General features: G+C 38.4%; 1 protein-coding gene across 27 annotated transcripts in view; it reads right to left on the reverse strand.

The window, feature by feature from the left end:
• The window catches only part of dlg1b (discs large MAGUK scaffold protein 1b), a 116207-nt gene that overhangs the window by 47650 nt on the left and 54407 nt on the right, over positions 1 to 14150 (reverse strand). The window contains exon 1 of one of the 27 annotated variants that reach the window (XM_084120194.1): positions 13068 to 13222. The exons of the other annotated variants lie outside the window; for them this stretch is intronic. Within the exon in view, the coding sequence (XP_083976320.1) occupies positions 13068 to 13157 (90 nt within the window). The 5' untranslated portion in view covers positions 13158 to 13222. Of the gene's footprint in view, positions 1 to 13067; positions 13223 to 14150 lie in introns of those variants that run through there. 27 annotated transcript variants of the gene reach the window in all.

A 14150-nucleotide genomic window follows, 5' to 3' on the forward strand; every position in this document is an offset into this window, starting at 1 on the left:
TTACTCATGACACATAGCAACACCGCTAAAAGTTTTTTATGAGTTTTTCAATACAAATTAGATTCAACAATCCCTCGACCCTCACCAACAAATCCCTGGGATTACATCCATGCTGACCATTGATTACAATAAGAATTGAAAATTTAAAAGTAGCATATGCATATCTACACACATAAACACATACTTGCACAGGGTAAAAAAAAAAAATATTAAGAAATAAATAAAACACTGGTTTGCCATCCATTTAGGGTTTAATAGAGAAATATTGTCATTAATAAGGCGTTGATCAAAATAATCAATGAAGGGGCACCAGATCCTAAGGAATTGTTTTTCCGATCCTCTTAACGAGAACCTGATCTTTTCAAGGAAAAAACAAGACATTATTTATCTGATCCACTGGATGTGAGTGGGTGAAGCAGCCTCTTTCCACTTTAGTAGTATTGCTCTACGTTCAAACAAGGAAGAAAAAGCAAGGACTTTACACATTGATGCTGATAATCATGACTCTTCTGGGGCAACTCCAAATATTATCACCAGGGGATCTGGCACAAACCTGTGCTGGAGCTGAAAGAGTGTCAAATACAGATAGCCAATAGTGCCCTAATTTAGTGACATGTGTTACACATGGGACTAGTACCAAGGAAAATTTGAGCTAATTATATTTTTGACATATGAGCTCTATGTACTACTTTGAACTGAATAAGCGAGTACCGAGCACACACTGATGATGAGTGGACCTGCATGGGGTCGGATATGGTCCCATGTGCCATCCGAGAGTGGTCTGCCAGGATCTTCCTCGAAAAAGTACTCAATTATATCTAAAGATCAATTTGATCAGATGCCTGACCTGTTATTACCTTATGTTCAACATCACCACGGGTAATTCCAGTAATCTGCTGACTTTCGTGTAGGGCAATTGCTAAAGGATCAATGGCTAAAGCGAATAATAAATGGGCTTAAAGGACAGACCTGTCGAGTCCCACAGTACAAATTAAATGGTCTAGAGTACAGACTATTGGTCAGGACTACTGCGGAGGGAGCACTATATAATAATTTAATCCAAGAAAGGCCAGGCCAAATCCAAATGTTTCCAAAACTAAGAAAAGGTACTCCCACTTCACCCTATCAAATGTCTTCTTGGCATCAAGAGAACATGCTCTGGGGTAGCCTGACATCATTTTTTGCAGCATTTATCTGCTTTATAGATAAAATTAACTAATTTAATAATTGATTATCTTTACAATGGACCTGAATCAACACTGAACTTACATCAGCTGAACTGTAAAGCTGCTTTGAAACCATCTGTATTGTATAAAGCGCTAAATGAAGGTGATGACTTTTGCTTAAGCTCTTTTTTTTTAAAGGCCTCTTTTTTTAAAGGCCTAAATATTTGTTGTGCTTATTTATTTGATACTCAATTAAAATAATTAAAACATTACTGTAAATAATATAACCAAGGCAACATCTGTGGTATTACTTTATCTAAAACACTTTTTTTTAACAATGAGTCAACTGAGAACTATCACTTTAAATGAAGCTTGAATGATCGGGATCGGTATTGGCCTGATCATCATGACAAGTAATCGGAAGTCGTACTGGCTGCAAAAATCCTGATTGGAGCGTTCCTAGTCAAAGGCATACAAAATAGAATAAAAGTCTCTAAACATATCATTACTTATGCTTTGTTCAGTTGTGACCTCCCGATTATCCAAACAAAGACCACTGATAATTTGTTTTGCGCGGATCCTACGTAGCTGATTAACCAGTAGTTTTCCAGATTACTCCCCACTTTCACAATAAACACTTCTAGTTCTTCTCAAAAGGCTCTCTATTTCATTGGAAGAAAGCAAACCATACTCTGATTTCAGTTTAAGACGCTTCTAGGAGGAGACCTGGCATATTGTTCATCCAACCTAGAAATCTCATTTGCAAGAAAGATTTGCTTTTCTTTAGAGTGTTTTCTTTTGTTAGTGGCAGAAGAAATAATATGGCCTCTTACATATGCCTAAACCCACACTGTTGAATCGGAGACGTCTGCTGATTTATTGACGCTTAAAAGGAAAGAAATTTGATCAGCTTTAAGGGAGACAAAGTTCTCATCTGCCAAGAGAGAAATATTAAAATGCCAATTTCTCCTAGAAGGGGCTAAGTTCAAAAAAGTCGTCAAGAGTTAAAGGAGCATGATCCGATATGACAATACTTCGGTATGCACAAGATTGACCTCTAGGAATCAAACCATTATCCAGAAAAAAGTAATCAAATGGGGAAAAAGTATGATGAAGTCTTGAAAATTCAACAGTTCCATAACAATTATATAAAGGCCATTCTGTTATGATATTATTTGTGACATCTATTTCCTGGCAAGAAGAATAAAAGATTTGTATTGCCCCTCCCAACCATGATTTAGACGTAAATTATCAATACTATGTAGATGGGTTTCTGGCAGGAAAGCCAGCTAAAACTTTTCCTAATATGTTGGACATTTTATTAAAAAGGTAGCCTACTTTCACCTGTTGAGACACGCACCTGTAAGAGCTCTAAGTGGAAAAAAAAGAGCTCTATGTGATGTTTGAGTTGGGGGAGGCGCAATGCATGAAAGGGGCGTTTGCAAGGTTGTTTTGAAAATACGCTTTATTTTATTAATTCCGCTAGGTACCGCAGAAACGACATACTTCACCTTTAAGTATGTTAAAACAGGCATTTAATGGCCAAACGTCTGCAGTGAACTTGCATTTGTTTGTGTTCATAGAGTGTTATTGAGACTCTTGCTACTTGTTTACTGAGCTGTGTGACGACAAGCAGAACGATGAGCATGACTGTAACACTATGACAGGGCGGATGTCCACGTCATTATTTGACATCCAGCCTGGGGAATGGCTTGGAGGAGTTGGACTTGGACATAACACTCACAATCCCCCAACTGAGATCACAGGCAATTCTCATCCACTGATGTACAATATGCACAGATTTCACAATTAATGCTGTATCTATCTACAAAGAAAGTTTGAAGGCATTTCACTCAGTCAGAAATTAAAGTGTCTATATAGGATTTACACACATCTGTGTTTTAATTTTCATTCATTTTGCCACAGAAAACAGTTTGGAATGGCCGTACCAGTCTAAAATAGTCTGAATATAAACACTTATTATAGGTTTCCATGTTGCGATAAAAATTCATGAGTTGTTCACAGTTGTTGTAAATTATTTTAATCGATTTGCAGAGTCATACATTTTAATTTTACAAGTCAGTTGGACAATTAAACATTTACCTGAACTTTAGCCTCAAATTTACTAAAACATCAAAGTTTTAATTTTACTGTGAGATGGACAATTAAGAATCAAATCACTGAGTATCTGAAATTAGTAAGGGTTCTCCAGTAAAGCGCAGATTTAATGTGCAAGCAACGGCTCCACCATAACAAGACAATATACAATGAGACATTTAAGATTATTATCAAGTCATTACTTTTAAAAATAAATGAAATTTCAAAAATATATTGATACGAATATTTTTCTATTAATCTATTAGTCTGCATTTACATTGCATGTACTGTATCTATTTTGACATGCCATATTTTTGTCCCGTGCTAGCTATCACTGTTAATTGCATGTCACATCCGAAATTTTGCATCATGAAAACAAAACTTTTTTTAAGTGATTATATATAACCTCGAAAGCAAAGACCACCCCCTATACAAAGACTAAAAAGCTGTCAGTCATCAAACAATGATTTATGATCAAACATTAATTGACTAATCCCCTACAGTACAGCTGCAGACCCCCGGTTGAAGACCCTTGCTCTAGAAGTACTGTTCATTTTTAGTTCATGCTAACAATGCCGTTTACAATAAAATCATGGTTTCCACAAAAATATTAACCAGCATCAATAATACATGTTCCTTCATCACCAAATCAGAATATTAGAATGATCACTGAAGGATCATGTGACACTTAAGCCTAGAGTAATGATTCTGAAAACTCAACTTTGCCAACAAAGAATTACAGAAGAATTACAAAGAATTACATTTTGATTACATAACTGTTTTTATTGTATTTTCAATCAAATAAACGCAGCCTTGGTTAGCATTAATATATATATATATATATATATATATAAATTGTTACACCTAAGTGTCATCCATTACACAATGGCAGTATCACTGTATAAATAACAATTTCAGCATCTTATTCATATTACAGATAAAGAGGAATGTTTAGCACTGAAAACATTTGTTAAACTTAATAAATATTAATATTTGAATGCATTTTTGTATTGTTTAATTTGTGTTATTGATTCGTTTTAGATGCCCACGAACAGTTAAAAGGCACTGTAAAATGCCAAAAGATACAGACCCAGTATCTAGGGTGGCACTCTTAAGAACAATAACTATAAAGTATACTATATTATACTATACTATAACTATAACGGTAACTATATTAGCGTCCACACCAATGAATGATAACACTCTTCATTCTAAGCATGTCCTGCAGTTTTGTCATCTGCCATTTTAAATGCTGAAGCTCTTTAAAGCGGAATGGATTCTGATTGGCTGTCAATGTTTTTATCATTCATTAGCTGGAAAAAAAATGTCTCTGAAAGTGATTCCACGATATCGTTTCTCTGTGCCGTTATCTTTATAGTTGTGTTGTGGACTCTACTATTCTTTTATATTTAGAATGATTTTTTTGAACTAGCCAATATCTTAGAATGATTTTTTTATTCATTCACTTCATCGTTATCCTTATAGTTATCATACTTGGTGTAAACGGGCCTTTAGCAAGGAAAAGAGAAAGGAATTCAGGATTGCGATTGTCAGAATAATAGCTCACCAGTATTTTTGAACAGAGAGTTCAAAAGAGACCACTGAGGGGATTCTCCACCCAGACTCTTCCTGATAACGTCATTTATGTTAACAAACAAAAAGAATTCATAAATATAGCTGCAAGGAGTAATTTTTGGGGCCCGAGCAGGTCAGAAACAAAGTGACAAGCTAAGCAAGCATGACAGGGATCATCAGAACCGTAGAATAAAATGCTTACTGTTTTTCAACATCTGCTTCTGCCGTCATTTACTCAGGAATATTATTGAAAACAATTTAACGATACAGACTAATAACAAAAACACTGCAATTAAGGGAACAATGGCAATATTTTGGCAAAATGTCATTCAGTGTAACAAACCATGGTCATTCAGCGTAATGGATATATTTATGTAAAAATGAAACAATATACTTATTCTGACCTGTAATTATTAAAAAATATAAACGAATATGTGATCATACTAAATTTTATTATATGATTTTCACTTCCTTACAAAAACTACAAAAAAACTAGTGGTTTGAAGGATATTAGCAAAGTATAAAGATTTCAAAATTCTAATGTACAGGAGGAAAAAAAACTAAAAGTAAAACTGTATTACACATTTATTTTTTGATGCATGAAACCCCTTCTTGTCTTTGACCCATATATATAGGGTTTGCTTGACTTTTAACAATACTGATGCCTTTAATTGTTGTGGTGCCTAAACCGCAAACACGCGATCTGCACGGAAACTAAAATTAGGGCTTGTCAATACCATCGACTGGAGTTCCACTTTGGCGTCCCACTATAGACCCTTAATTGTGGGATTATTGCTCTAAATGAATTTAACATGGAAAAACAACACATTAGCATTTAAGAAGCTTGGCGTCGACCTGATGATAACTGACATTTGAAAGGGAAAAAAATGTGCATATAGAAAATGCAACAACCCGCAAATTTGCTAAGAGAATAAAGCGAATGCGGGGCAGAAAAACTACAAAGAAATGCAGTAACAAACCAGAAAACACTAAGGAGCTGACAAATACCGCGGTCCAGTGTTGTAGATTGAAGAGACACGATAGTGAATGAGATATATCAAGATCAACAAAAATGTAAGAGAGCACACCAGCCATGAGTGTGAAGGACGAACCTAATTTAATAACACCAAGAAGTAGAAAAGCATCCCGAGTCAATTAAGGTCCAAAGTGTGGAGCTGCTCATCCCTATCCTCTAACTTACCTTATCGAATGACACAGAGGCCCAAAAGGAAAACCTCTCCCCTGGTCCACTCACTTTGGCTGTGCTCTTGGTGGGGCTTTTCTTCACGCTGTCACGCAGATTGAGGAACTTGGTCCTGGTCTTTCCTATGTTCAAGGGCAGGGTGCAAGAGTTGTAGCAGCCCTCCTGGCTCACCGTCTGCTGGAGATGCGGTTGCTTGAGGATGGAGGTGGATGGCGGGTTCTGCCTGAGGTGGACTCGAGCATGAGAGTCGTTCCTCTTCTCACAGCTGTCTGCTCTCCGGATGCCGTACTCATGGCCAGAGTAGAAGGTCGTCATGGTCGGCACGTGGACAAAACGTTAGGAGACGACGTCAAATTTAAGGAGAACAAGATTGACGTTGAAAAAGCTGCTGTGTTTTGGTGCAGTGCCTTGGCAACAGCGATTGGAGGGAAATTCAGCCCCAGTCTCTCACGCGTTGGTGTGCGCAACGATCCTCTTGCGCGCTCTGTATCTCTCTCATTCACCCTTCCTCTCATCTCTTTGGATTCTCATGCCAATTAGAGAGCTCCAATGGGCAAAGCCATCAGGCGTGGAGGGGCTTTTTCCTGGCATGAATAATCAATGCTGAGCTCCGATTCACATACAAAGCCAGCCTGCTGAAACAGCGCCAACACACATAGAGCGACTGTAACCTCGCATGAGGGGGATCCATCTAGCAAACAGCTCCTCACCCACATAATTAAGCATATCTGACCTCCTTGCGTCGCTTGAGTCAGCATGGCGTTTGTGGGGAGCTTTTCTCTGATGTTCTATGTGATCATAGTCAGGATGAATAAGATAATATGGTAACACTTTACAATAAGGTTTCATTAGTTAACTACATTAGTTAACATGAACTAATAATGAACTGCCCTTCTACAGCATTTATTAATCTTTGTTGATTTTAATTTCATCATTTACTAATACATTATTCAAATGAAAAGTTGTATTTGTTAACATTAGTTAATATACTGTACTGTGAGCGAATATGAACAAACAATGAACAGCTGGATTTTTATTAACTAATGATTTAACTAATGAATTACTCATTGTTAGTTCATGTTAGTTGAAACAATGTGACCTCATTGTAAAGTGTTACCGATATTATATATAAAAATTCTCTTTAAGTCGATTGTCCATTAGATTTTAACGCCTGAAATGCACAAATATTTGTTTGTGGTCTGAATTTCAGTTTCATTCAATCAATGTCACTCAATAATAAAAGAATACATATACAACAGAATAACATACAAAATAATGTATATTACATATGACCCCTTTTTGTGACAGATGGCTTACCATAAGTGTATAGATGCAAAGGATGACACAGACCTAGAATGGCCTAGAATAGCTGCGTTGACATGACAACTCGGGCCATTGGATTGGAGGCTGATTTTATAAGTGGATTTGAACTGATGAGTCTGAGTGTGCCAAGCTGTTAACAACCACTGCTTCAGCACGTGTCAGCTGGGATGAACTCGAATACAATGAGCAGGTTAAAGTGCAGTTTAATAAATGTCATGTTACAGTGTCAAACACACAGCATTAGTTTTCCGAGTGAGAATCAGTCTATTTGTAATTTGAAAAGTGCTGAAAAGTTGAAAAGTTAACTCTCTGAATGCTTCAAAAAATGTATTAACAGTATAATGGTATTATTAATAATAATAATAGTGTGCCCCCCTGTAGACCACGGTTTAAGCTTCTTAAACTTTGCTCATTTCAGGTGCAAGTGAGAGATTTAAATCCAAAATTAAGGATGTGGTCAGGATTCAGATCAAGTTTACAGCAAGCCAGTTTACCTCAGAAAACAATGCAGTTCCAGTGCCACCTGCTGGCCACACAACCAACACAAGGTTCTTGGACAATTTTGCTTGCATGTTCTCTACTAACTAACACATAATACCAACAACTGTAAATTGTAAATGGAAAATAAAATTTAGTATTAATAATTATTTTGAAAAGGATATTTGAATTTCAATTTAAAAATAAGTATAGTGTTTTGCATAATACTTACATATTCATGCATGTGCAGAGATTTATTTTAAAAGAGAGTTTCTTTTACACTGTGTGAGGGGATTCAACTGTTCAATTATCTCTCTGACCTTCAGTGAAACTGCTGCTATTTGTCAAATCATTTTCACCTGACTACAATTACAAAGGAACAGGAGATTGGGCAAGAAATTCTGCTACATGTAGTGGCATTATTTGTGAATTATTAGCATATGCGCCGATCACATACTGTAAGGTGAAGCTCAACGATTAAACACAATTAATAGGATAACTAATCACATGGCTTGTCAACTGACAACTAACATTGTCCTGGCGACAGCATTGCAAACAACAGTATTATAATATATAATATAACATAGTATAATTTAAAGCATGTATATTCTAGGGAGTTTTGTGTGCTCTAAATTAAACTGCTTACATTTATAAAAAAAAACTTTCAAAAGTTCATTGCAATCAAAGGTCTTGAGACAAACAGACAAAAAAATATCATCAACAATCTGGGTAAATATAACATTGACAAAATTATACTAAACATCACTGTTAGCTCAACTGTATATAAAAAAAAAAAAAACGGCAGAGTGGAAGTAAACACTGAAACACACACACGTTTATTTGAAAGAGATAGCTTGTCATTGACGCATAAGGATTGAAAGCTAACATTATCTCTTGATGTCTGTGTCCTGTGGCACCTCTGCATGAGCTTGCAGAACTTACCTGACTCGTGCTTGACATGATGCAGTCAGAGAAGGTATTGAGGTGGGTGAGGGTGGCAAGGACTCTGCGCCAGCGGGACGGGGTCTGTTTTGCAGTCTCCTCAGAGGAACTACGTATGGACCACTGTCTAAGCTTGGGTCCAGATGAACCACCATGGGCCGAACTGGTGCTGCCGCCTCGACTTCCCCTGGTGTACAGGGTGTTTCCACCGAAAATGTAGTTCATCACTGCAAACGTACTATGGATGCACGCCAGTCACTTCTCGGGAGTGTGTCGATGACAAAAACAGGAAAACAAATCTAGTCAAAGTCTAAGAGCATTTCCAAACAACTTCCTTAATTATGAGTGTGGCTTCCTGTGCTGTGCCATATCAGGAGTTTTCATCAGGACAAAGCCTCATGACCCTGGATACTCCGTGCCGTTCAAAACTTGGCCAGTGAAACAGCAACAACCATCCAACTCTGCTTTGCTTCAGATGCACCAGAGATTAAATTAGAAGACAGAGAGAAAAGAAGAAAGTAAGTATTCTACGCAAAGCTAGCTGCCTTTTTATCAGCCACAAGAAGATGGGGAAGCAAACTCAAAGACGGTGATCAGTAGCTGGACAAATTACGAGTTGGCACTACTTTGTTCCAATTAAACCATCTGTGCAATTCGATGTGCTTCAAAGATACTAAATTTAAAGGCCATTGAATGATTAACAGCTGCCTATCCAAGTCCAATTGGGAATGTCACTCAGCCCAGCCAACAATGCTTCCAAGTGTTAAAAACTGACCCTCAGTTTTTTTCATAAAGTGAAAACCGGGACCCAAACATGCATCATTCCAAAATAAAGTTCAATCTCCATTCCTCCGAGACGGCTTTCCCATGCCATCAAAAGTGTAGTAGTTGTCAGTAATTAGACCAAAAAGGGAGATTTTTTTTGGAAAAAAGGCACAAAAATGTATGAAGTATTCTCCAGGTCCAGATCAGTTGCATTACCATTCGCTGTGGATATAGTACCCGATCTTTAACACCGGTACTCAGAAGGAACCTCGTCCATTCATCAGTTCCGTAGATGTGCCACAGGTGCCGGATGAGTTGGCTGATTTTGTCACCAGGCTCTGCCTCCACTCCCTTAGGAGCATAAAGCCATGGCAACTGCTCGCACATCTAAGAGAGCCAGCAGGATTTCCCGTGCAGGCTCCGGTCCCCTGTCTCGCACCAGAAGCCACAGTAAACATGCTCTTCGGCTTCATCTGTTGACATATTCATTAGTGCACTAGAGCCTACAGCAGGGACTGGATGGTACGAAAACATTATCATTCGCATGTCAACACCATGCTGGCTCAAGCGCTGTGATAGTGTTGCATCCCCTCATGCAATCAGATAAAGCCTTCTGCACATAAACACCACTGAATTATACTGAAGAATTGGCTTGTCTGGACTTAGCTTTAGCTTTAACTATTGATTCGGAGGGTAAGATGGCATCCCAAACAACAATGCTAAACCACCACCTCCTTCTGAAAAGATTGCCAATAGATATGGCAGGACATCAATAATAAATTCCAAATTATCCCCGAATACACTGTGTGCATATCTAATGAGATGCCAGCAAACCCCATTTATAGTCGCCTCTCAGAACCGAGCCATTCTGTCACCTTGCTAATTGACGATTAAACCACCACGCTGCAAGCACTGAGCAGCATGGGGAATCCACACCAATAATAGTAACTCATGGATCTGACCGTCTTAACACGTTAAGAGTAAAAGAATGAGATAAAAAAAAGCATGTGTTAGAGCAACAGCTACTGCATGAAGGTCCCGTCTGACTCTTTCTATAGCTAGAATGAGCACCTAACGCTGGATATCCGTTTTCAAATCTTCCATAGGCCACACAATGGCAGACAAATTAGGCCAGCTATTGACAGGGTCAGACTGCTGGTCAGCTTCTCAATAGATGTTGATAGCAGAGTCAGAATCCACAAATGATGTATTGGCTATTCCTGTCACCACCCTTTCTCTGTATTCAGCCTCTGATAAAAGCCTGTTCTGTTCAGGGAACATGAAAGAACTGCTGCTGATGACGATCCTGCCCAAAACTATAACCCATGAATTTACTTTTATCAAAAGAGATCCTCAATACATTAATGCACTCAGATGCACCAGATTAACTATCAAAGCACAAACATGATTAACAGGTACCCATCTCAAATATATGTTAGTGTTTGGTCTAATATAGGTTAAATTATTTGCAGTAATGGAAAATGGAATAATTATATTAATTTAATAATATTACTGTACATGTTTTGTCTCTTACAAACATTCATTTTGACAGTAGTTTGAGTTGACAGTAGCTTGAGCTGGGATGTAGATATACATTTATTTTTATTAACAAAAACATCTTAAAAAATTTTAACAACCTAATTTTTATAAAGTAAAATTTAAATTTTCTGACTGTATTAGCTAGGATTCTACACATATTAACTATTGGTTTTCCATAGTATCATACATTTGAAGATCACAATAACCACAGTTAAAACCACATATAGCACCTCATTGCCAAGGTAAAAAGTATTATTTCTGTGGTATTTGTTATGAAAAAAACAGTAGGCTAATGACATTTGGTATAAATACAAATGCACAAAAACTGCTATAACTTAACAACAAAAAATACAAGAATTATATTCCATTCCTTTAATACATGTAATACAGTACATGTCTACCTTAATAATATTACCTTAATAATATAATATAAATATAAATCAAATTTATCAAATATATCACACATTTCTGCCATAATACCATGGTTACAGTTAGTGTTCTACAATAAATCCATGGTAAATGTTGGTGATTTGTGGATTGAAAGACTGTTAAACTATATCATTGTGGCACAATGTTTCTCCCATTTTCAGCGTCAGTGTTGTTGAGAATGCCAGCGCATTAAACTGACTCTGATGACTCTGCCAAGGCTCATCTTTTAACGATGACAAGATGCGTCTTAAACTGTAAGATATGTCGGAGCACTGCCAATAAGGCTATGGCATAAAAAAAAAATAACTTAAAAATTATTATTTATAAATAAAGTTACCGGTTAATGAAAACAGTCTGCTACCGAATCAAATCGGGAAATCTGTATAGCCCTAAAAAGGCACATCCCAATTCTGTGGATATCTGTTGAGTTTCAGTTCTGTGTGCAGATTCCACATGTATTCAATACTGCTAATTGAACATCCATAAACATCCAAACACTTGGATTGTTTTGTACCCTTTTTCTAAATTAAACATTTTATATCTACCTTATTTGGAATGCCATTTATGTTATATATACACACTCACTTCTTTGACCTGAACAATGACTGGTTATCTGTTGGGTTTTAAGGTGCCGGTTACATTATTTAAATGATTTAAATGTAGAAGCCAATAGCAAAACTATTGTGTCTTGATAGGGACTGCAAGTAAATACACACAAACAAGCAAACCCATAAATAGGCACAACCAAAGCTACCATGGGTATTTAAACATGTAACATGCATTTGATAACAAATTACATGCATCATTTAGCGACTAGGGACCATTACAGTAAATCTGACTAGTTAAATGAGCTTAATCTTTCCAGTGTCTCAACAACCATGATTGGATCAGTGGCAAAGCACCGCTACCATTCACATCTGTAACGTGCATGCTTTGTGCAGTGCACACCGTGTGTGTGTGTGTGTGTGTGTGTGTGTGTGTGTGTGTGTGTGTGTGTGTGTGTGTGTGTGTGTGTGTGTGTGTGTGTGTAAGACACAGCGAGCACTGCTGCATGACAGAGGCACGCAGGTTGCCAGGCAGCAGAGAGAAGAGATATGTGCTTTCACATTTTCTCATCGAAACACACTGATGTGTGTTTGACATCACACACTCACGCAGGTGACTGCCACAATGTAAACGCAGATCAATGCTCATATTTCACACAACAAAACAAAGGACTTTACCGTGGCCTTACGAGACAGTCTGTCAATCAGTGCCTTTCAGACTCCATGACGTGCTAACAAAAAAATTACGCTACTCTGCTTTCTCACAGTCTGAGGCGTGATTATATGGTCCATTCGGTCTTTTGGGTGAAAACACATATTACTAAGTTCCCACGAATCAGATGAATGCAGTTGCAAATGATGCACAATAAACTGTAAACAAGGCAAATCAAGTAACTTCTGTCAACATCCAAAACTAAGTTTAAGCATTTATCATCTGCTTTACCAAAAGAATTCACTGCCGTGACTGAGACGCAGCTTTTTCTTGTTGCGGAGTTCCAGACCTACCAACAAGTGCAGACGCCGCCTCTTGGTTCTCCTGAGGGTACCCATGATCCGGCGACCCATCTTTTTAGCATACCACACCGAGTTGAGCATTGTGGGCTGAGGCTGGAGTGTGCGTGTGTGGGGTTCACGCTCCGGTAAAATAGAACTGGTTTCCCGACTCTGACCTGCCCCCTCCACCTCTTCTTACGCAGGCATCTTAAAGCCAGTTTCTGCACATAGTGCGCGTCGGCGACAAAAACATACGGTGCAGGTACCTACGAAGAGCAGCATGCAGGGAAAGAGAAAAACACAGGCTCCCTGACGCACGTAAACTGCAGCAGAAATAAAGCACTTTACAATCAGTCTAGCCCCCAGTAACGCTACTCGTTTCACCTTCTCTCTCTCTCTCTCTCTCTCTTTCTCTCGCTGCTGTGGCTGGTGCAGTTCCTGGCACGCTGATGCGATCGCGGCTGTGCAGTGGTGGGATGCGAGCAGATGCAGGTGCCTGCGTTCGTCTCTTCCAGCTCAAAATGAGTCAGCAGGAAGCTGAGAGAGTGAGACTGGGTGCTTGACTTGGCTAGCACTGACTGCGCTCCTCTCTGACTGCCTGAAAGAAATGAGTCCAGAGGTTTGCGATGCAGACAGTACTCTCTGATAAACGGCTGCAGTGTCTCTATGCTGCGTTGTGATAAAAGAGAGGACGATGTTTTCCCCTTCTTCCTCACATTGCCTTGGAGATGAGGCAGGGCAATATCCTTTCCTGTGCTTATGGAAATTCCCGGGTTGTAGGGGATGGCACTCGGGAACCTTGACCTCTTTGCATTTGTCGTGCTCGCCTAATGCATTCTTGAACGTGCGATAAAGCCATTCAACTTTGCCTCATGGGAAGATTAATCAGGACTGACGTCACTGACGAGAAATGGGAGGCAGCTCAAGGCTCATGATTTGTATGAGAAAAGTGACTGAAGGACACAGCCTCACCTCAAACCCATACCAATACTGCCTCATTCTTAGAAGCATGTGGCAAAGAAAATACAAACTTCTAGGTTTCTAGACCTGAATTAGCACTTTCACCTCATATATCCCAAGACCTAGTTTATGTGC

Source organism: Abramis brama (assembly GCF_963993115.1).
Source record: "Abramis brama genome assembly, chromosome: 7".
Lineage (NCBI taxonomy): Eukaryota > Metazoa > Chordata > Actinopteri > Cypriniformes > Leuciscidae > Abramis > Abramis brama.